This window comes from Phalacrocorax carbo, chromosome 25 (genome assembly GCF_963921805.1).
Source record: "Phalacrocorax carbo chromosome 25, bPhaCar2.1, whole genome shotgun sequence".
NCBI classification, from domain to species: domain Eukaryota; kingdom Metazoa; phylum Chordata; class Aves; order Suliformes; family Phalacrocoracidae; genus Phalacrocorax; species Phalacrocorax carbo.
In genome coordinates this window covers 5,616,476-5,634,533 of record NC_087537.1, presented here as the reverse complement: position 1 = coordinate 5,634,533, position 18,058 = coordinate 5,616,476, and the positions used below count along the sequence as shown (strand labels likewise).

Sequence of the window (18,058 nt, the reverse complement as noted above, 5' to 3'; positions counted from 1 at the left end):
CCCCCCATTGGCCCACCTCCTCACCCGCCCCGCTCCCATTGGTCAACTCGGCGAAAGGGGGCGGGAAGCACCGCCTCCCCTTGTCCCGCCCACCCCGTCACGTGACGCGAGGCACATGACCGCAGTCCCCCCCCGCCGACTGCGATGAGTTGCCCAGGTCTCAGCACGGGGGGCGCGGACCCCCTCCCCCGTCCGGAGCACGGGGCCTCGCGTCGCGCTGGTGCTGAGCCCCGCGGCCCCTCAGGTCCTCGCTCATGGGGGGAGCAGCACCCCCAAACCCCACAACCCCCCCAAGGCCTCCCCAGACCACTCCATCCCCCTCCCAAACCCCTCCCCACCAGCCCCCCGCAACTCCCCCCAACCCTCCACCAGTCCCCCCAAATCCCCTCCAACTCCCCCTGAACTCCCAATGCCTCCCAAGCTCCTTCTAAATCCCCCAAACTCCTCCAAAACGCCCCCATCCTCCCCAATCCCCCCAACCTACCCCAAACCCTGCCCAACCTCCCAGCCCCTCCTAAACTCCCACCTCCCAAGCTGCCTCCAAACCCTCTCACCCCCCCAAATCCCTGCACACACCCCCCCAAGCCCTGCCCACCCGGCCCATGGCCCTGCCAAACCCCCAAACTCCCTTCAAACCCCCTCCACCCCCCTAAACTCCCACCCCCAGCCCCTCCTAACCCCCTCAGTGTCCCCCAAATCTCCCCAACCTCCTTCAAGCCCCCCCAAAGCCCCTGCCAAACTCCCCCCAAATCCCCTCCAACCCCCCAAACTCTCCCTAAACTCCCCCCAAGCCCCATAAAACCCACCTCATCCCCCCAAGCTCCCCTAAACTCGCTGCCAAACCCTCAAGCCCTGCAAATCTGCTCCACACACCCCTTCAGCCTCCCCAACTCCTACCCCCCCAAGCCCCTCAAAACCCACCTCAACCCCCCAACCTCCCCTCAATGCCCCCCAAATTCCCCCAGCCCTCCCCCAAGCTCCCCTAAACCCCCTGTCAAACCCCCAAGCCCCCCAAATCCCTTCCAACCCCATCTTCAACCCTCCCTCAACTTCCCCAAGCCCCCCAAAACCCAGCTCATCCTCCCAGCCTGCCCTAAGACCCTGTTAAACCCCCAAATCCCCTCCAAACCCTCATTCACTTCCCCCAAACCCTCCCCAACCCCCCCCCCCCCCCCCCCGACCCTGCCATTTGGAGCCAGAAACCACAGAACCAGTCTAGACCCAGGGACCCCCACGATGGGGGCCAGGACACACACGACATCCCAAGGGTTTATTGCCAACGTGGGGTGCGGGGGGGGGGTCTCAGATGGCCGACTGCTCCTGTCGGAAGGCCTCGGTGGCCGGTGGCCGGTCGGTCTCGGTGGCCATGGCGGCCTGGCGCAGCACCGCCATGTGCTCCTCGGCGGCTGCCAGCGACCGCTCGACCCAGTGGCGGGCGGCGGGCTGGCGGCAGGCACTGCGGGTCACCAGCACCAGGTGGCTGACGGAGAGCAGCAGCGCCGCCGCCCTGCGGGGACACGCGGTGGCCTTGTCACCTCCCCCTGTGCCGGACAGCGATGGTGGCTTTGCCACTGGGAGCGTGACTTGTGCCTCAGTTTCCCCACCTGCAGCACGGGGTGCGGAGGTTCCTCCCCTTGCCCATCCTGCCAGGTCACCCCGCAGTGGTTGTCCCCAGCTGTGTGGCACTGGTGTCCCCCACCCACCCATGGGTGTCCCCCCACCCAGGGGGTGTCCCTGTCCCTTCCATCACCTCGCATCCAGCAGTTTGGGGTCCAGCGGCGGGTACATGGATCTCACCACGTCATCCACCCTGCCGGTGGGGATGGCATTAGCCCCAGGGTGTCCCCTGTGGTGGTGACACCATCACACCCCCCAGAGCCCTGCAACAGCCCCCCCCCCCCCACCCCGTCACCCTGTCACCTGGGGCTGATGCGTTTGGCCACCACGATGATGTCACCCAGGCTGGCGGGTGACTTCACGCGGGCGCCCGAGCCCATCGTCATGGCCACCAGCTTCTCTGTCAGCGTGTGGCAGATCTGTGGTGACACACACACACAATGGGAGAGGGGCCAGGGTGGGCGCTTGGTGCCACTGGTGCCACCAGTGCCACCCCCAGGACTCACCTTCAGGATGGCGATGCAGTGGGACACCAGACCCCTGTGGAGAGGGACGGGGGTGTGAATCCGGGTGGAGCCCCCCACCCTCGCCCCCCAGTCCCCCCACCTGCCTGCCCACACCCCGTGACCCTCAGACCCTTGGGGACATTCCCACCAGAGCCCAGCTTGAGGTCCACCCCTTCTTGGGACCGGCTGTGGCTTGGTGACCCCCAAATCTTGACCACCTGCATCCCATGACGGGGGGGGCTGGCACTGCATAAGGGTCCCCAGCAGTGGTGGGGGGGACACACACTTACGAGGCGTCCTCGACCCAGTCCTCGTTCTCCAGGATGGCCTCGATGTGCGGGTTGGTGATGACCACGTCATCCAGCTCCAGCTCCGAGGGCTCCGAGGGTGTCTCGGTGGTCCCCATCAGGTCCACGATGGGTCTGTTGGGGACATGGGGGACATCCCTGGGGACAGGGCCACTGCCTTGGCTCACCCCACTCCCCCAGCACCCTGATGCTGCTGGATGTGTCCCCAGCCTTGTCCCAGCCCAGGGGGTCGGGGTCCCTCCCCAGCCCCCCTCAGCCGGCGGGGACAGGGACGACGCCACCCCCCGCGGGTTCACTCACTTGGTGTCGTAGTGGTGCCGGAGGTCTTTGGGGTGGCAGTACCGCTGCCGGCAGACCACCACCAGCGCCACGAAGGACGCCAGGAAGATGGTGGCCAGCACCCCGATGGCCACGATGACGACTGTCTCCATGGCTGGTCCCCACTGCGGGGTTGGGGGGGCTCAGGCGTCCGGCGCCATCTCAGCACGGCGGGATCTGCAGTGATGGGGGCCTGGGGAGGGGTCGGGAACCCCGCAGGTGCTCTTCCCCACACCCCGCACCCCAAAATGCCTGGCCAGGACGTGGTGTCAGCCACAGATGGATCCCTGCCCCAGAAGGCAGTATCACCCGTGGGGGTGGGACCAGGGGGCAGGGGTGGTGCTGGGTGTGGGGTTTGGCCACCGTGGGCAGGATTTGGCCACGGTACATGGGGGGCTGTCCCCATCCTGCCACCACAGCCACGGTGACACAGGGCAGGGGCAGGAACTGGGAGCAGGAGAGCAAGGTCAGGCTGCAGGGACCCCCAGAGCCCTGTCCCTACAGGACCACAAGGACCCCCACAGCCACTGTCTGTGGGGACCCCCAGAGCCTGGTCCCTATGAGGCTATAGGGACCCCCACAGCCAGTGTCTATGGGGACCCCCAGAGCCTGATCCTTATGGGGCTACAGAGACCCCCAGAGCACTGTCCCTATGGGGCCATAGGGACCCCTCCAGCCTGAACCCTATGGGGCTATAGAGACCCCCAGAGCCCCGTCCCTATGGGGTTATAGGGAAGCCCTCAGCCAGCCTCTATGGGGCCACGGGGACCCCCAGAGCCTGATCCCTATGGGAACGTGGGGACCCCAGAGCCACCCCCGCCGCAGCAGCGGGGCCCCGGAGTCCCCGTCCCCATGGGAGCAGGACACCTGGCCACGCCAGGCCCAGGGGATGCCAGTCCGGGGCAGAGCCGGCCGGGACCCCCGTGCCACCGTGCAGGACAGACAGCAGGTCCCCGGTGGGTGCCCACCCTGGGGCAGGGAGGGGACCCCATCCTGCCGGAGTCGGGGACCCCCAGCCCTGCCCTCCCTACCTGCTGCCAGCACTTCCGCACCGCGCGCGCAAACACCGCCGGCTCCCGACCTTTACACCCTGACTAATGCCTGGGCCCCCCCACCGGGGGGGTGCCAGACGTGCCCCCCCAACCCTGCAGCCCCACTCCCCAGTGTGCCCCCCCCCACCTTTTCCCCCCACTAAATCTCATTAAATTTTAAGCCAGGTTTAGTGATTTGGCTTAAATTTCCAGGCCGGGTGCACTTGTCCCCGCCCCCCTCCCCCCCCCCCCCCAGGCTGGGGACAGCGAGGGGGGGGACACGGGACGGGACACGGTGGCCCTGCCCCCCCCCCTTCCCACTGTGATTAAGGCCTTTAGAGGGATTTCGGCCACCAAAGCCGGGGCTGAGCCGTAACCCCTTGGTGCCTGGTCCTGGGGGGATGGGGGGGCAGCCACGGGGGTGTGTTCCCCCCCGGCTCCGGGGGGGGTCCCTGCCCCCGATTGGCGTCGGGTCCTGCCTGTGCAGCGCCTACAACTCGGGGGGTCAAGGCAGCAGGGGAAATGTGGGGGGGTGTGGGGGGCCCTGCGGGGGGGATCGCTGCTGGGGGGGCTGGGGGGGTGTCCTGTGAAGTGGGGGGTCGCTGCTGGGGGGAGTCACTGCGAGGCTGGTGGGGGTTGCTGCCGGGGGGCTCTGGAGGTGTCGGGGGGTCCCTGTAAGGCTGGGGGTGGGGTTTGCTGTTATGGGGGTGTCGGGGGGGTCCCTGTGAGGCTGGGGGTGGGGGTTGCTGTTATGGGGGTGTCCGGGCGGTCCCTGTGAGGGTGGGGTGGGGGTTGCTGCTGGGGGGCTCTGGGGGGAGGGTTTGCTGCTATGGCGGGGTCCGGGGGGTCCCCGTGAGGCCCTGGGTGGGGGGGTCGCCGCTGGTGGTTCGACGCGGTCTCGGGTCCTGCACGGCCCCGGTTGCGGGCGGCGGAGGTCGCTCCGGGGGTCGCAGGGCGAGGAGGTCGCTTTGGGGGTCCCTCACGTCTCTGGGGGGGGGCATCGGTCCCAGGAGTCCCCTACAGCCCCGGGGGTCCCGCACGACCGCGGGAGACGGGGGTGGGGGGCGCTCCTGGGGGGTCCCAAGGGGCGGGGGGGGGGAATCGCTACGGGGCCCCCGCCCAGCCCCGGGGGGATCAATCCGGGGGTCCCGGGGGGTGGGGGTCGCCCCGGGGTCCCCTCTCGCTCCGCCCTGCGGGGTCGCGCTCCCCCCCCCTCGACGGGTCCCTCCGCGGGACCGGGCGGGGCGAACCCCCCCCCGGACCCCCTCCCCTCGGACCCCCCGACCCCCCCGCACCTGGAGCCGCTCCGCGGCGGCCGCGCACAAGATGGAGCCGGGGCGGGGGGCGCGGAGCGGGGCCGGCAACGGGGCTCTGTCCCCGCCCGCCCCCCCGGGCCGGCACCGCCCCCGCCCGCCCCGCCGGGACCCCGGCCGGGCCCTCCCCGCCGCCCCGCCCCGCCGCCCCGCCCTGTCCCCCTCCGTGTCCCCAGGTGTCCCCGTCGTGTCCCCTCGGGTCCCAAACTACCCCCGCTGCGCCCTGAAGCATCCCCCCGTGTTCCAAAGTACCTCCTTGTGCCCCAAAACGTCCCCACCACATCCCAACTTGGCCCCGTTGTGTCCCCTCGTGTCCCAAAGTACCTGCACTGCACTCCCAAAGCATCAACTCGTGTCCCAAAGTATCTCCTTGTGTCCCCAGATGTCCCCACTGCATCTCAAAGTGTCCCCAAGCACCCATGCTGCACCCTTGAACCAGCCCCTTGTCCCCCAAGGAATCCCCTTGTGCCCCATAATCTTCCCACCGCATCCCAAAAGGTCCCTGTCCTGTCCCCATCATGTCTCCTTGTGTCCCAAACTACCCCTGCTGTGCCCCTGAAGCATCCCCTCATGTCTCAAAGTACCTCCTTGTGGCCCAAAATGTCCCCACTGCTTCCCAAAGTGTCCCCATTGTGTCCCCTCATGTCCCCAAGTACCCCCACTGCACTCTCGAAGCACCCCCTTGTGTCCCAAAGTACCTCCTTGCGCCCCAAAAATCTCCCCACCACATCCCAAATGGTCCCTCTCCTGTCCCCATTGTGTCCCTTCATGTCCCAAAGTACCCCCCGCTGCACCCCCAAGCATCCCCTTGCACATCAAGGTATCTCCTTATGTCCCCTCACGTCCCCACTGCATCCCAAGTTGTCCCCATTACAACCCCAAAGTGTCCCTGTTGTGTCCCAAAGCGTCACCACCGTGACCCAAAGCACCCTCTCGTGTCTCTGCCGTGCCCTTTAGTGTCCCCATTATGTCCCAAAGCATTTCAGTTGTGTCCCTTACTGTCCCTTGTGTCCCATACTGTCCTGGTTGTGCCACAGATTGTCTCCATCATGACCCAAAGTGTCCCCAGCCCGGAGGGGTGACTCTGGGTGACGGCAGCTCATGTCTCACTGGCACCCACTCCCCGCCATATCGCCCTCAGCACCCTTCCCCGCTGTCTGCGATGACGCTTGTGGTGACATGGGGTTTGTCGATGCCAGCCAGGGAAGGTGTCCCAAAGCCCAGGGACAGTCACCGCGGTGGCCTGCAGTCTCGCCCCTCAGGGGCTGCAGAGGTCCCCTCCTCCCCATGGGGTACAAGGGGCACATCTTGTCCCCAAGAGCCACCAGGAGCCAGAGGGCACCGAGCCCCCACTGTGCTGCTGGCGTCCCCGGGGATGTCCCCATGCCCTGCCAGCAACACCTTGTCCTCGTGGCTGTCCGGGCTCTTTATTTGGGAATACGGCGGTGGGCTCGTGCCGGACGCCAGCTCCAGCCATGGCACAGCCTGGCTCCTCCCTGCCCGCCCCACCGGTGGCACCGTCCCCGCGGGCACTGCCTGGCCGGGCACCTCCATCCTCCTACCCGGGGATGCCGGGCCTCTGCCACCAGCGAGCTGGGGACCGCTGGGCTCCATCATTCCCTCTGACTGATGGGGATCGCCCCAAACCCCACGCACCCCCTGGGGCTCAACCTCCGCAGATCTGGCCCCAGCGGGAGGGGGTGCCTGAGGAGGATGGGGTGCTTGGGGTGCCCCCAGCTCCGGCACCCATCCTTTGAGCCGCATCCCGAGCGAGCCGGGCTGCTGCGCTGCCCTTCATCGAGCCCACGACTGCCACCACCCACAGTCCGAGGTGACACACGGCTGAGTCCTTCCCCTGAGATGCTGCTCCTTCATGTCCCCACGGCTGGGCTTGTGCCCATGCATGTCCCCAGGGGGGTCTAGCCGTCAGGGAAGATGTAGCTGTACTGGTTGAGGAGGTGCTCCACCACCTGGTTCTGGAAGACCATGTGCATGGCCATGTTCCCCTCCTCGTTCGCTGGCCGCAGCAGCGTGGGGCCGAAGACGATGGCGATGCTCTGCACTGACATGCGGTTCTCCTCCTTGTACTCGATAACCCTGTGGGGATGAGGGACAGTGTCACCTGGCATGTCCCCAACCCTAGGCCCTGTCCCCCTTCCTGCCACCGGGTTGGGTGTGGGAGGAGTGAGACGGGTGTCACCTGCAGAGGTGGCGGAAGAGGACCTTCATGGTGTCGTGGTGGGCAGGCGGGAGGGAGAACACCAGGTCACGGATGCACCGGCCCCGCCTGGTCGGGTCCTGCATCTCTGCAAGGGGAGGGAAGACACGGTGGGGTGCTGGCTCTGGCAGCCGGAGCATGTGTCCCTGTCCCCATCCCTGTCCCCCTCCCATCCCCATCCCATCTCATCCCATCCCACCCTATCCCATCCTCTCTCACCCCATCCCATCCCCATCCTACCCCATCCTATCCCATCCCCTCTCATCCCATCCCATCCCCTCTCATCCCATCCCATCCCGTTCCATCCCATCCCCTCCCACCCCATCCCATCCCATCCCAGCCCGTCCCATCCCATCCCATCCCATCCCATCCCATCCCATCCCATCCCAGCCCAGCCCAGCCCAGCCCAGCCCAGCCCATCCCAGCCCAGCTCCAGGCCTCACTGATGGCAGCGATGAACTTGTCGAAGTGGCTGAAGGGGACGAGCGGCTCCAGCAGCTCCCTGAAGAAGAGCTTCAGCGCTCCGGTGACAACGTGGATGTCCTCCCAGCGCCCGTCATCCAGGTCCAGGTGCTCGTCTGCAGGGCCGGGGCAGCACCTCAGGCAGGTCCCAGAGCCCCAGGGATGGGCAAGGGTCCCCATCCCCTCCCTCCTCAGCTGGAGCCCTGTCACCCTGCCCTTTGAGGGGGGGGTTATATCCCATTTGTCCCCCTTTGTCACCACGGGTGACCTTACCGTGCTCCACTTTGTAGCGCAGTTTCTGGATGGTGGCCAGGTTGCCGCTGACCCGGTACAGCCCGTCAATGTCCAGACCTGGCAGAGGATGGTGGAGATGGAGGTTAACCCCAGCTCATGGTTAGCCACAGCCTGCCCCGGGATGTGACACCAGCCACCACGGAGGAAGCTCCAGGCACCCGCGTGTCCCCACCGTCCCCTGGGAGATGCCCACAGCTGGGTGGCACACGGTAACAGTGACCAGCATGGCTTTGCAGGGGTGCAGCAGCCAGCTTCCAGGGAAACCCCAGCCACCAAATTTAGGCTTTACCCAGAGCTGTCCCCATCCCGGTGCCCCCCGGGTTGTCCCAGTCCCCACGCCCGGGCGGTACCTCTCCTCTCCACGGTCTGGATGCACTGCAGGACGAAGCGGGGCACTGTCCCCCGCTCCCGCTCGCACAGCGCTTGCAGGGAGCAGCCGAAAACTGGATCTGGAAAAACCAATGGGGACTTGAGCATGGCCAGGTGACACCGAAAGGGTGCCTGGTGGCAGGAACGGGGTAGGGGACAGGGCTAGGGACATCGCAGGAGGGCCCGTTCCCATAAAGGGCAGCTGGAGGTGGCGCAACATGCCCAAGCCCACCACCATGACGTTGGGTCGGAGTTGGGCTTCGTCCCCCAGCCCCATGTCTCAGCTCCATCCCCAGCTGTCCTCACCCACCTCCCAGCCTGGGGACACCCACCCCTGGTGCAGCCCCACCCTGGGCGCCCACCCTTGATGTACCCACCCTTGATGTAGCCCCTCTCGCGCAGGGACTGCAACGTCGGCCGCCTCTGCAGGAACTTGCGGAGTTTGTTCCGGACTTTGCTGGAGTCGTTCTCACCGCTGGCACTGCCCGCTGCCTGCCCGGCCACTGGCGAGGACAGGGCACCTGTCAGCATCATCCCAAGGGAACAGGGTCCTCCCAGCATGTCCCCACACCACCGGGAGCTGGGGACACCGTGCAGTGGCCACCCTGCCCGGCCCGGTGGGTGGTTTTGCCGGTGCCACCCCGGTGCCCGCCCCTGCGCAGGGATGCCCGAGCTCACCTGCCCTCTTCTCCTCGCCGCCCCCCAGCTTCTCCCGGGAGCCGAATTCAGCCCCGCTCTCGGCATCCTCTTCGCCGGGGAGGTCGGTGCCCTAGGGAAGGGCCAGTGTGAGACCCCTGCGCCCGTCCCCAGGGTGGCAGGGCAGGGGTTGGTGGGCGGCAGGCCCCTGCTCACCAGCCTGCTGATGCTGTCGGTGATCGCCTTCTGCCAGGCAGTGATGATCTGCTCTGAGTCGTGCTGCATGAGGAACTCTGAGCCCTCCCGTGTCTTTAGCTGCGGGAGCAGTGGGCAGTGGTCGAGGCAGGGCCGTGGGGCTGCCGCAGTTGGCCACAACCACCCAGCTTTGGGGCCAGGTTGTGGCTGAGAACTGCACCCAACTCAATACACCGATGACCCAAATTGCTGCGGCTTGGCAGTGAGCCGGGGTGGTTGGAAGCCCCCTCACTGTGCAAAGCCCAGGTGGAAAAACCCCTCTGGGAGCCAGAACACCCCTTGGTGACATCTCCATGACCGTAGGAAAGGGACAGTGGCTGGCAGCGCAGCATGTCCCTTTGCTCCCAGCCCGGGGTCGTCCACCAGTGCCCCCACCACCATCAACCCCAGCACAACCCCTTCACTGCTAGCAGGATTAACCAGGCGGGTGCTGGCATCACCACTGTCCCACAGGTCACGCGTGGACCCTAATGGGTGACCAATGTCCCCCCGCCATCACCCGGCTCACCTCCAGGACATGCTTCTTGCTGGACTTGTCCTTGCCAGCCCAGGTGAGGGTGGCCCCGCGCAGCTCCACCGTGTGCTCGGGGGTGGTCAGGGTGCTGGGCTGCCGCTGCAGGAGCAAGGGGATGAGGGTGGCACCGCTGGTACCCGCCTGGAGGGGACGGGGACACCGGGGTCCTGCTCTGCAGGGTGGGGCTGTGGGTTTCCTCCTCCAGAAAGGCAGGAGTGGTAAATGTCCCCTGTGGGACACGCCTGTCTGCTCCCATGGCACCGGGGTCCCTCTGCAGGACCAGGACATGGTGCTGCTGCCGTGGCGTGGGTGTCGTGGCCACCAGCTCAGGGACAGCCAGGCCCTACAGCCACCACCGCTTCATGGGACATCCCCAGCCCTGCCTGGAGACCCCAGGGGTCTTCAGCTTTAGGGTCCCTCTCGGTGACAGCATGGTGCGGGAGCAGCGTTACATGGGAAAAGGAGTCCCTTGCAGGCTGCTTTCCCCTGGGAAGGGACAGTCCCCTGGGGTTTTCATAGGGGAAGGGCATCAGACCCTCTTGCTCTCGCCATGCCTTGGGTTTTGGGGTGCTTTGGCTATGCACCCCCTCCCCCGGCCCCTCTCCACCCCTGTTTTCCAGAAGGGCCCCCCAGAGAGAGCCCTGCACCCGCGTCCCAGCAGAGGCACCAGCCCCATGTCCCCCCCCCGCGAGGGCGGGAGTCCATCCCCCCTCCTTCCCCTGCTGCCATCACCACAGGGTGTTGCAAGACCCACGGCAGCGTCTGCATCCGGGTGGTGGGTGCTGGGTGCCGGGGCGGGGCTGGGTCGGGCGCTGCTTCCTCCCTGCTCGACCCAACGAGCTCCAGGCGCGCGTTAGCGTGCCCCGGCACTGACCCCAGCCCGGCTCCCGCACGGGGGGTGTGAGCGTGCGAGGGGGGTGTGAGCGCACACGCGCTGCTGTGCGGCGACCCAGCCCAGTGCTGGGAGGGGTCCTCGTGCAGGGTGCTGGGCCTGTCCCATGGCTGCTGGCCCCATCCTACAGGTGCTGGCCCCGTCCCATGGGTGCTGGCCCCGTCCCATGGGTGCTGGCCCTGTCCCATGGCTGCTGGCCCCATCCTACAGGTGCTGGCCCCGTCCCATGGGTGCTGGCCCCGTCCCATGGGTGCTGGCCCTGTCCCATGGCTGCTGGCCCCATCCTACAGGTGCTGGCCCCGTCCCATGGGTGCTGGCCCTGTCCCATGGCTGCTGGCCCCATCCTACAGGTGCTGGCCCCGTCCCATGGGTGCTGGCCCCGTCCCATGGGTGCTGGCCCCGTCCCATGGGTGCTGGCCCCGTCCCATGGGTGCTGGCCCTGTCCCATGGGTGCTGGCCCCACCAAGGCTGTTGGGGCTCTTACCAAGGCACTGGCAGCCGAATGCTTGGAGTCCTTGAAGAAGGTGAGGATCCCCCCTTCCAGCACCGTCCAGGAGGAGCTCCAGTTCTTCCTGGGGAGCAGAGGAGGGGTCACGCAGGGGGGACAGCACAGCCCCTCTCCCCTCTGCCCCCCTGGGACTCCCTTCTCTCTTGGCACAGGACACCGGGATGTGCTTACCGGAGCCGCTTCCCTCTGTCCACCGTCTTGGTCCGGTTGAGCACCCCAGCTTTTTCGAGGCTTTTAAACTGGAAGGCAAAACATGGAGGGGGAGGTGTGTCAGGTTTGCCCCCTGCTGTCCCTGGCACTCGGGTGGGGAAGGGCTGGCTGCCCCTCCCCAGGGGCTCACCTTCTCCTCCTTGAGCCCCAGTGCCAGTGGCGCAGCACCGTGCCAGGCAAAAAGTCCGCTGTCCTGGCTGGAGCTGCTGCTGGCCCGGTTGTGGCGGCTGCCCGATGGCACCTGGGAAGGGATGGAGGAAGGGAGGGAGGGAGCAGGTGATGCCCAAGGTGCCTGTGCCGATGGGTGCTGGGCTTCGCACCCACTGCACCCCAGAGTCCCTGCCCTCTGCTTTTGTGGCCCTGTGGGATGCACATCCCCTGGCAGACACCCCGACTCCATCTTTGTTCCTATCCCTGTCCCTGTCCCCATCCCCATCTTTGTCCCCGTCACTACCCCCATCTCCATCCCCCTTCCCGTACCGTGTCAGAGGCGAAGTGCTCGGGGCAGAACACGGCTCCCTCAGGGTGGTTGTCCCCATACCAGCCTGGGGGTGAGCCCAGCTCCTCGGAGTGCCTCGGGGACAGAGAGGGAGCGGCCCCCGGATCATAGGAGCCCATGGGCGAGTAGTCCTCCTCGGGATAACCCTCCAGCTCATCTGGAGACAGGTCGGGATAGTCTGCTTCCGGAGTGGGCGGCTGGAGAGAAGAGCCAGGTCAAGATCTTGTGCCCCACCAAAAACATCTACATCCCCAAGCCATGGCCAGTCCAGGTGGGGGCTGCCCCCTCTCCATCATCTCCATCCCCATCCCCATCTACATCTCCATTTTAGTGTCTTCATCAGTGATCTGGACGAGGGTATTGAGTGCACCCTCAGTGAGTTTGCAGATGACACCAAATTGGGCAGGAGTGTGGATCTGCTCGAGGGCAGGAGGGCTCTGCAGAGGGACCTGCACAGGCTGCATCGATGGGCCGAGGCCAGTTGTGTGAGGTTTAACAAGGCCCAGTGCCGGGTCCTGCCCTTGGGTCACACCAACCCCAGGCAGCGCCCCAGGCCTGGGGCAGAGGGGCTGGGAAGTGCCCGGCGGAGAAGGCCCTGGGGGGGCTGGCTGACAGCCGGCTGGGCATGAGCCAGCAGTGCCCGGGTGGCCAAGGAGGCCACCAGCCCCCGGGCTTGTGTCAGCACTGGTGTGGCCAGCAGGAGCCGGGCAGGGATGGGGCCCCTGTGCTCGGCCCTGGGGAGGCCCCACCTCGAATGCTGGGCTCAGGTTTGGGCCCCTCGGGACAAGAAGGGCCTGGAGGGGCTGGAGCGTGTCCAGAGAAGGGCAGCGGGGCTGGGGCAGGGTCTGGAGCACAAGTGTGCTGGGGGGCGGCTGAGGGGGCTGGGGGGGTTTAGCCTGGAGAAGGGGAGGCTGAGGGGAGCCCTTCTCGCTCTCTGCAGCTGCCTGAGAGGGGCTGGAGTGAGGGGGGGCTGGTCTCTGCTCCCAAGTCACCAGGGACAGGACGAGAGGAAACAGCCTCAAGTGGCATCAGGGGAGGTTTAGGTTGGAGATTAGGGAAAATGTCTTCACTGAAATGGGTGTCAAGCATCGGAACAGGCTGCCCAGGGAAGTGGTGAAGCCACCATTCCTGGAGATAGTTAAAAGATGTGTAGACATGGTGCTTGTGGGCATGGTTTAGTGGAGGATTTGGCAGTGCCAGGTTAACAGTTGGACTTGATGCTCTTAAAAGTCTTTTCCAACCTGAATGATTCTATGATTCCTGTCCACAGCTCCATCCCCATCTCCATCTCATCTCCATTTGCATCCTCATCATCCCTGCGCCTCGCTGGGTACTCACCCTCTGCTCCATGGGACCGTACCGCATCACCCCAGGGTACAGATCGTGGGAGCTGCCTCGATCTCCTGTGGGTGGGGGTTCCCACGACGTCTCACCTGTTACTGAATTATAGAAAAAAACCTGTCCGCTGGCTTCGTCCATGTACTGTTCCCACTCGGGAAGCTCCGGGCTGTGGGTGAGTGAGGAGGCGGGAGAGGCGACGGGACTCACTCCATCTTCTGCCTGCCCAAAGGGACAATCCCACGTGGTCTCGCCCGTCACTGGGTTATAATAAAACAAATGTCCACTGTCCGTATCTGTGTGGGTTTCCCAATCCGACACAGAGCTGCTGGACTCCTCCGGGGCTGAGCTGGTGGCTGCAGCTTCTTCCTGCAGCTCCTGGATATTGAGGTAGATGGGGGCAGGCGACTCCTCTGGCTCTTTGCGTGCCTGGGGGACACACGGATGGGTCACTCGGGTGCTGTGGTTGGCGATGGGAGGGCAGGGATGCTGGGGATGGCATTCCTAGGCTGTCCCCGCTGTGGTAGCAGGGCTGGTGAATGGGTGAGGTGGACGAGGAGCTGGACCCTGCCCTGCCCCAGCTGCTGGGGCATCCCTCCGGATGGGCACCCAGCGGGCACTGCCCTGAGAGACCCTCTTGCGTGGGGCAGGAGCTGAGAGCCATGGGGTGTAAAAGGCTGGGTGGTGGAAGAGGGCACCCACAGCACCGTCATCAGGGCAGAGAGCACCCAGCTGGCAGTGGGGATAAGAGTCTGGCCTGAACACAAGGAGAGAGTTTGGGCTTGGGGCATCGTGATCCCCAGCGTCAGCACCTGCATCACTGGTACCGCATCACCCGCTGCGCCTGCACCCCCAGGATCTGCACCCAGGGCATCGGCATCCGCACCCCAGCACTTGCACCCTCACCACCTGCACCCGCACATTAGCACCCGTATCATCGGCACCCTGGGACATCTCCGACACCCACATCACCTGCACCCCCAGGCTCTGCCCTTACATCGCAGCGCCCAGCGCATCTGCACCCACGTTGCCAGCACCCACACCACCAGCACCCACACCACCAACCAGCACCCGCGCTGCCAGCACTAACAGCCCCTGCCACCCACACCAGCACCCTGACCAGTGGTGAGACTGACAGCCCTGTCACCACATCCCAAAATAAGTCCCCGAGCCCCCCGGCGCAGCTCCCTGGCTGCCTACACTATCCGCAGGGATGCTGGGGATGGGGGGACATGTCCCCTGGGACCAGGCAGCCCTAAGGGGGGTGGCTTCTGGCAGGGAAAGGGTGCTCTCCTGGCACCCTTTGATCTCCCCAGCTTTATAGCCCCTGAGCCTCCCTCCAAGGGCAGTGGGGACAAAGTTTCCCAATCCTGGCCTGCCTGTCACCCCAGGGTGGGGTGGGACAGCAGGTGGAGTGTCCCTGGGGACACACGGGAGCAGAGGGGACAGCAGACCATGTCTACCTAGGGACATCCCATCACCCTCCCCCCTGCCAGTCCAAGACCCCTCTGCCATGGTGATCGGGTCTGGAAACCCAGTGTGAGAAGCCACCATCATCTTGGGGACAAGGGACATGGGGGTGACGATGGGGACCCCCACATGGAGCCCCCCCAGCACCTCCTTCCCCTGCATGGGTGAGTCTCCGGGGGTTTCTCTCCCCCCAGGGAGGGACTGGGTGCCCCTTGCTGCTTCGGGATGGGCATCTTGGCACCCGCTGGTGCCCGGTGCCACCTGCACGGTGTAAACACCAGGCAGAAATTGAGAAGACAGCTTGGAGCGGGGGTGTGTGTGTGTGTGACCCCACAACATCTCCCCCCACCCTGGCTGGGTGCACCCATGGGTGCTGCCTACCTTCCCCAAGTGCAGCAGCCGCGACACCCTGCTACGGGACTGCTGCCGAGCCCCCGACACGCGGTCACCCATCTCGGCGGGCACTGGAGGGGGTGGCAGCGGCGGGGACACCGAGAGGCCCCAGTAACGCCGATGGCGCCCTGTGCTGGGCCCCGCACCGGTCGCGCTTCCTGCTGGGGTTCGGGGAGCGGAAGAGCCGCCTCCGAGCCTGGTGCTTGGCCCTGGGGCGGAATTGGCTTTTTTTGGGGTTGTTGTCACCCGGTCACCCGCCGCCCATCAAACGTCGCCCACTTCTGCAAAGCCAAGGCCGACCGAGCAGGAATTGCACCGGGACAATGCAGCGCCAGGGATGCAGCTGGTGCTAACCAGGAAAGCTCCCCCCCAAATTTAGGTTGGCCCATCCAGCATCGTGCCACTCCACCAGCCACAGCATGGGAACGAGCCGGGGGGACCGTGTCCCCCCAGCGCCGGCTCTGCCCTGTCCCAGCAGCCGAGGCGGTGGATGCACATGGCGGCTGGGCCAAGGCCGCCGCTGCCCCACCGCTGCTGCCGCTGGCTGGTTTTGGTGCCGGCTGCGTTTAAGCAGGGGAAGGGGAAAGGTCCGGTGACGGCACTGGGGTTGGGGACCACGCTGGGCCTCTCCTGGGGGGGCGTCGGTGGCTTTGGGAGTGCAAAAAGCACTGGAGGATTAATCCTGCACGGCTGGGGTCTCAGTGTGTAAAACACGGTGTAAAACCCAGCCTCCTGCCACCGAGACCCCCTTCCCTGCAGGAAAACACCCCCCTGGGTGGCACAGCCCCTTGAGCCCACCTGAAAGCAGGGGACATGAGGGTTTGGGGTGCTGTGGGTGCCTGGAGTCACCCAAAGGGAGGTGCTGGGGTGAGGAGGGGGACAAGGACATGGGACAACCTCCCCCCATATTGTCCTCTCTCCCCAGTCAGTGTCAGGCAAGGGGCCGGGGGGCTCCCCCCACCCTTGGGTACCCCCCACAAGAGGGGTGCAGTGGGGAGCCCCGGGGGGGGCAGGGAAGGTCGTTTCACTACTTACTGGCACAGGGTGAGGGTGGGTTTTGGGGTGGCGGGGCACCTGCCTGAGCCGGGGTGCACCCAGCACTCACCTTCGGCACTGGGTGCTGCGCCCAGGTGAGACACCCGCCCCGGGCAGGGAGGAGTTGCTGTGCTTCCCTGTTAACCCCTTTCTGCCTTCTCTCACCGCGGGACTGCTCGTGGGATGGGGTGCATGACCCCCCAAAGACCCGTGGGTAGCACCGAGCACCCCCCAGGGACCGCGGGCATTGCTGGGCTCTGCACCCCGGTGGGACGCTGCTGTGGGGGTAGGACGGGGGGCTGGGAGAGCCCAGGGGTGCCCATGAGGGTGGGGAAACTGAGGCACAGTGCAGCAGGGGCTGAGCAAAGGACGTGCTCTGGGTGGGTGCCTGTGAGGGGGTCGCTCACCCCTCCTGAGGTGGGAACTGCTGGCAAACCTGTATGGGGGGAGGCTGGCCCACAGGTTTGCCCCATGGGATTAGCTTGGTGAGGGGATGTGGGGGGTCCCAGCAGTGCTGGGGAGCCCCTGGATGACACCCCACCCCATGCCAGGGGACATGGGGTTGTGCTGGGGGGGTTGGACGTGGGGCACTCAATCAGCTGATGGACCCAGCCACCTGCCACCCCCCCACTCAGCCCCCCCCACTCCGGTGCTGCCTTTGGGGACAGCAAAGGGGATGTCATCGTACCTGAGCTGCATGGCTGGACCCCGGCCACCTCCTGGCTGTGTCCCTGTCCTTGCCGGGGCTGTAGAGGGTCTCGGAGCAGCTCTTGCCGAGTGGGCGAGTGTGTCCTGGGGGGTCCCTGCACGACCCCATGGCAGCAGCACCATGTGGCACCGGGGTCACGCGTGCCAGGTCATCTAGGGAGTGCGAGGGGCGCATGGGCTCGGCGGGGTGGGGACTCAGCCTCGGTGGGACCCGAAAAGAGCTGAGCACTGGCGGTGAGTCCCTCCTGGGCACCGAGTCCCTCCTGGGCACCGAGTCCCTCCAGGGCACAGAGTCCCTCCAGGGCACCGAGTCCCTCCTGGGCACCGAGTCCCTCCTGGGCACGGAGCATCCTCTGGCCGGCTCCTCCGCCTCAGCAGCGCCGATGAACCGATACTCGTAGGCTGGTGGCAACTGCGGGGCGAGCGTGGCTGGATCTGTCCCGGCGTGCCCTGGCAGCGGGGGGTCGAGCGGGGCCGGGGTGGCGATGGGGGGCAGCTCCTTCACATACTGGGCAGGGATGTAGAAGGGCCGGGTGTCCCCGCTCTTCTTGACGTGCCACCAGTGGTGGTTGGTTCGTTTCAGCAGGACATAGCGCTCGTTAGGCTTGATGGAGACCAAGGTCCCGTCCTTGGCTCGGTACTCGAAGCCGTACTCCACCAGCACCAATGCCTCCTCCGCCGGCACCGCCGCCTCCATGGCCGCCCCAGCACCTCTGCCTGTGGGAGACGGGGCAGGGAAGGGGTGATGGCACCTCCCAACCCCTCTCGGGGTGCGCAGGGATGCCAGGGGAGCCAAGCTGGGGGGCCCCCGCTGAGCCCCAACCCCACACAGACGTTCCCCAAAGCGCCCAAACCCGCCTGAAACAGCCCCGGGGTCGCACCACCGTCCTCGCCCACCATCTCTAAGCCCCCAGTGCCACCAAGCCCCAAGTCCCCGAGCCCTCAAAGCCACTGAGCCCCCAAATCTCACCTCCAGCCGGCGCTGGGGTGCAGGCGGGGGCGGTGGGGCGCACGGCAGGTCTCGCTCGTGCCTGTGCCGGGCTGGTTCCAACTCGCCCCGGTTTCCTGCCAGCGCCTCGCCGAGGGATGGGGCCGGGCTCCACGCCGGCGCTGGGTGCCCGGCCCCTCGGCCGGAGGAGAGAGGCGGTGGGGACCCGGCCTGCT

General features: G+C 66.3%; 2 protein-coding genes and 1 long non-coding RNA gene across 9 annotated transcripts; 1 reads left to right on the top strand and 2 right to left on the bottom strand.

The window, feature by feature from the left end:
* Window positions 1-1,216: 1,216 nt before the first annotated feature.
* On the bottom strand, window positions 1,217-5,185 carry TMEM98 (transmembrane protein 98). Of its 6 annotated transcripts, none has more exons than XM_064473129.1 (7): window positions 5,076-5,185; window positions 2,732-2,926; window positions 2,414-2,545; window positions 2,124-2,157; window positions 1,921-2,036; window positions 1,751-1,810; window positions 1,217-1,507 (listed from the first exon to the last, which is right to left on the bottom strand). In XM_064473129.1, the coding sequence occupies exons 2-7, from the start codon at window positions 2,860-2,862 to the stop codon at window positions 1,303-1,305; spliced, it is 678 nt and encodes a 225-aa protein (XP_064329199.1). In that variant the 5' UTR covers window positions 2,863-2,926; window positions 5,076-5,185; the 3' UTR covers window positions 1,217-1,302. The 6 variants fall into 6 exon arrangements, with proteins under 6 accessions (XP_064329199.1, XP_064329196.1, XP_064329198.1 ...); XM_064473126.1 differs by having other exon boundaries at window positions 2,732-3,036; window positions 5,076-5,179; XM_064473128.1 differs by having other exon boundaries at window positions 2,732-3,001; window positions 5,076-5,170.
* A 1,321-nt stretch (window positions 5,186-6,506) lies between these two features.
* On the bottom strand, window positions 6,507-17,961 carry ARHGAP27 (Rho GTPase activating protein 27). Of its 2 annotated transcripts, none has more exons than XM_064473147.1 (16): window positions 17,865-17,961; window positions 16,875-17,611; window positions 13,289-13,717; window positions 11,932-12,147; window positions 11,582-11,692; window positions 11,413-11,480; window positions 11,218-11,305; window positions 9,836-9,940; window positions 9,289-9,387; window positions 9,115-9,205; window positions 8,814-8,957; window positions 8,418-8,516; window positions 8,047-8,124; window positions 7,755-7,889; window positions 7,294-7,399; window positions 6,507-7,190 (listed from the first exon to the last, which is right to left on the bottom strand). In XM_064473147.1, exons 2-16 carry the CDS (start codon window positions 17,589-17,591, stop codon window positions 7,013-7,015), a joined length of 2,664 nt encoding a protein of 887 aa, XP_064329217.1. In that variant the 5' UTR covers window positions 17,592-17,611; window positions 17,865-17,961; the 3' UTR covers window positions 6,507-7,012. The 2 variants fall into 2 exon arrangements, with proteins under 2 accessions (XP_064329217.1, XP_064329218.1); XM_064473148.1 differs by having other exon boundaries at window positions 8,814-8,939.
* Window positions 10,988-13,579, top strand: LOC135317235 (uncharacterized). Its single transcript, XR_010376287.1, has 2 exons — window positions 10,988-11,257; window positions 13,221-13,579. It is a non-coding gene; the product is annotated as an uncharacterized LOC135317235 (long non-coding RNA).
* Window positions 17,962-18,058: the final 97 nt, after the last annotated feature.

Coding starts and splice junctions, on each gene's coding strand:
- TMEM98 (XM_064473129.1), bottom strand. CDS start 2,862: ATGGAGACAGTCGTCATCGTGGCCATCGGGGTGCTGGCCACCATCTTC. Junction 1,811..1,920: donor GCCAAACGCATCAGCCCCAG/GTGACAGGGTGA, acceptor CCCCACCGGCAG/GGTGGATGACGTGGTGAGAT. Junction 1,508..1,750: donor CCCAAACTGCTGGATGCGAG/GTGATGGAAGGG, acceptor GTGTCCCCGCAG/GGCGGCGGCGCTGCTGCTCT.
- ARHGAP27 (XM_064473147.1), bottom strand. CDS start 17,591: ATGGAGGCGGCGGTGCCGGCGGAGGAGGCATTGGTGCTGGTGGAGTAC. Junction 12,148..13,288: donor ACGGTCCCATGGAGCAGAGG/GTGAGTACCCAG, acceptor TCTTCTCTCCAG/CCGCCCACTCCGGAAGCAGA. Junction 7,400..7,754: donor CAAGTTCATCGCTGCCATCA/GTGAGGCCTGGA, acceptor CTCCCCTTGCAG/AGATGCAGGACCCGACCAGG.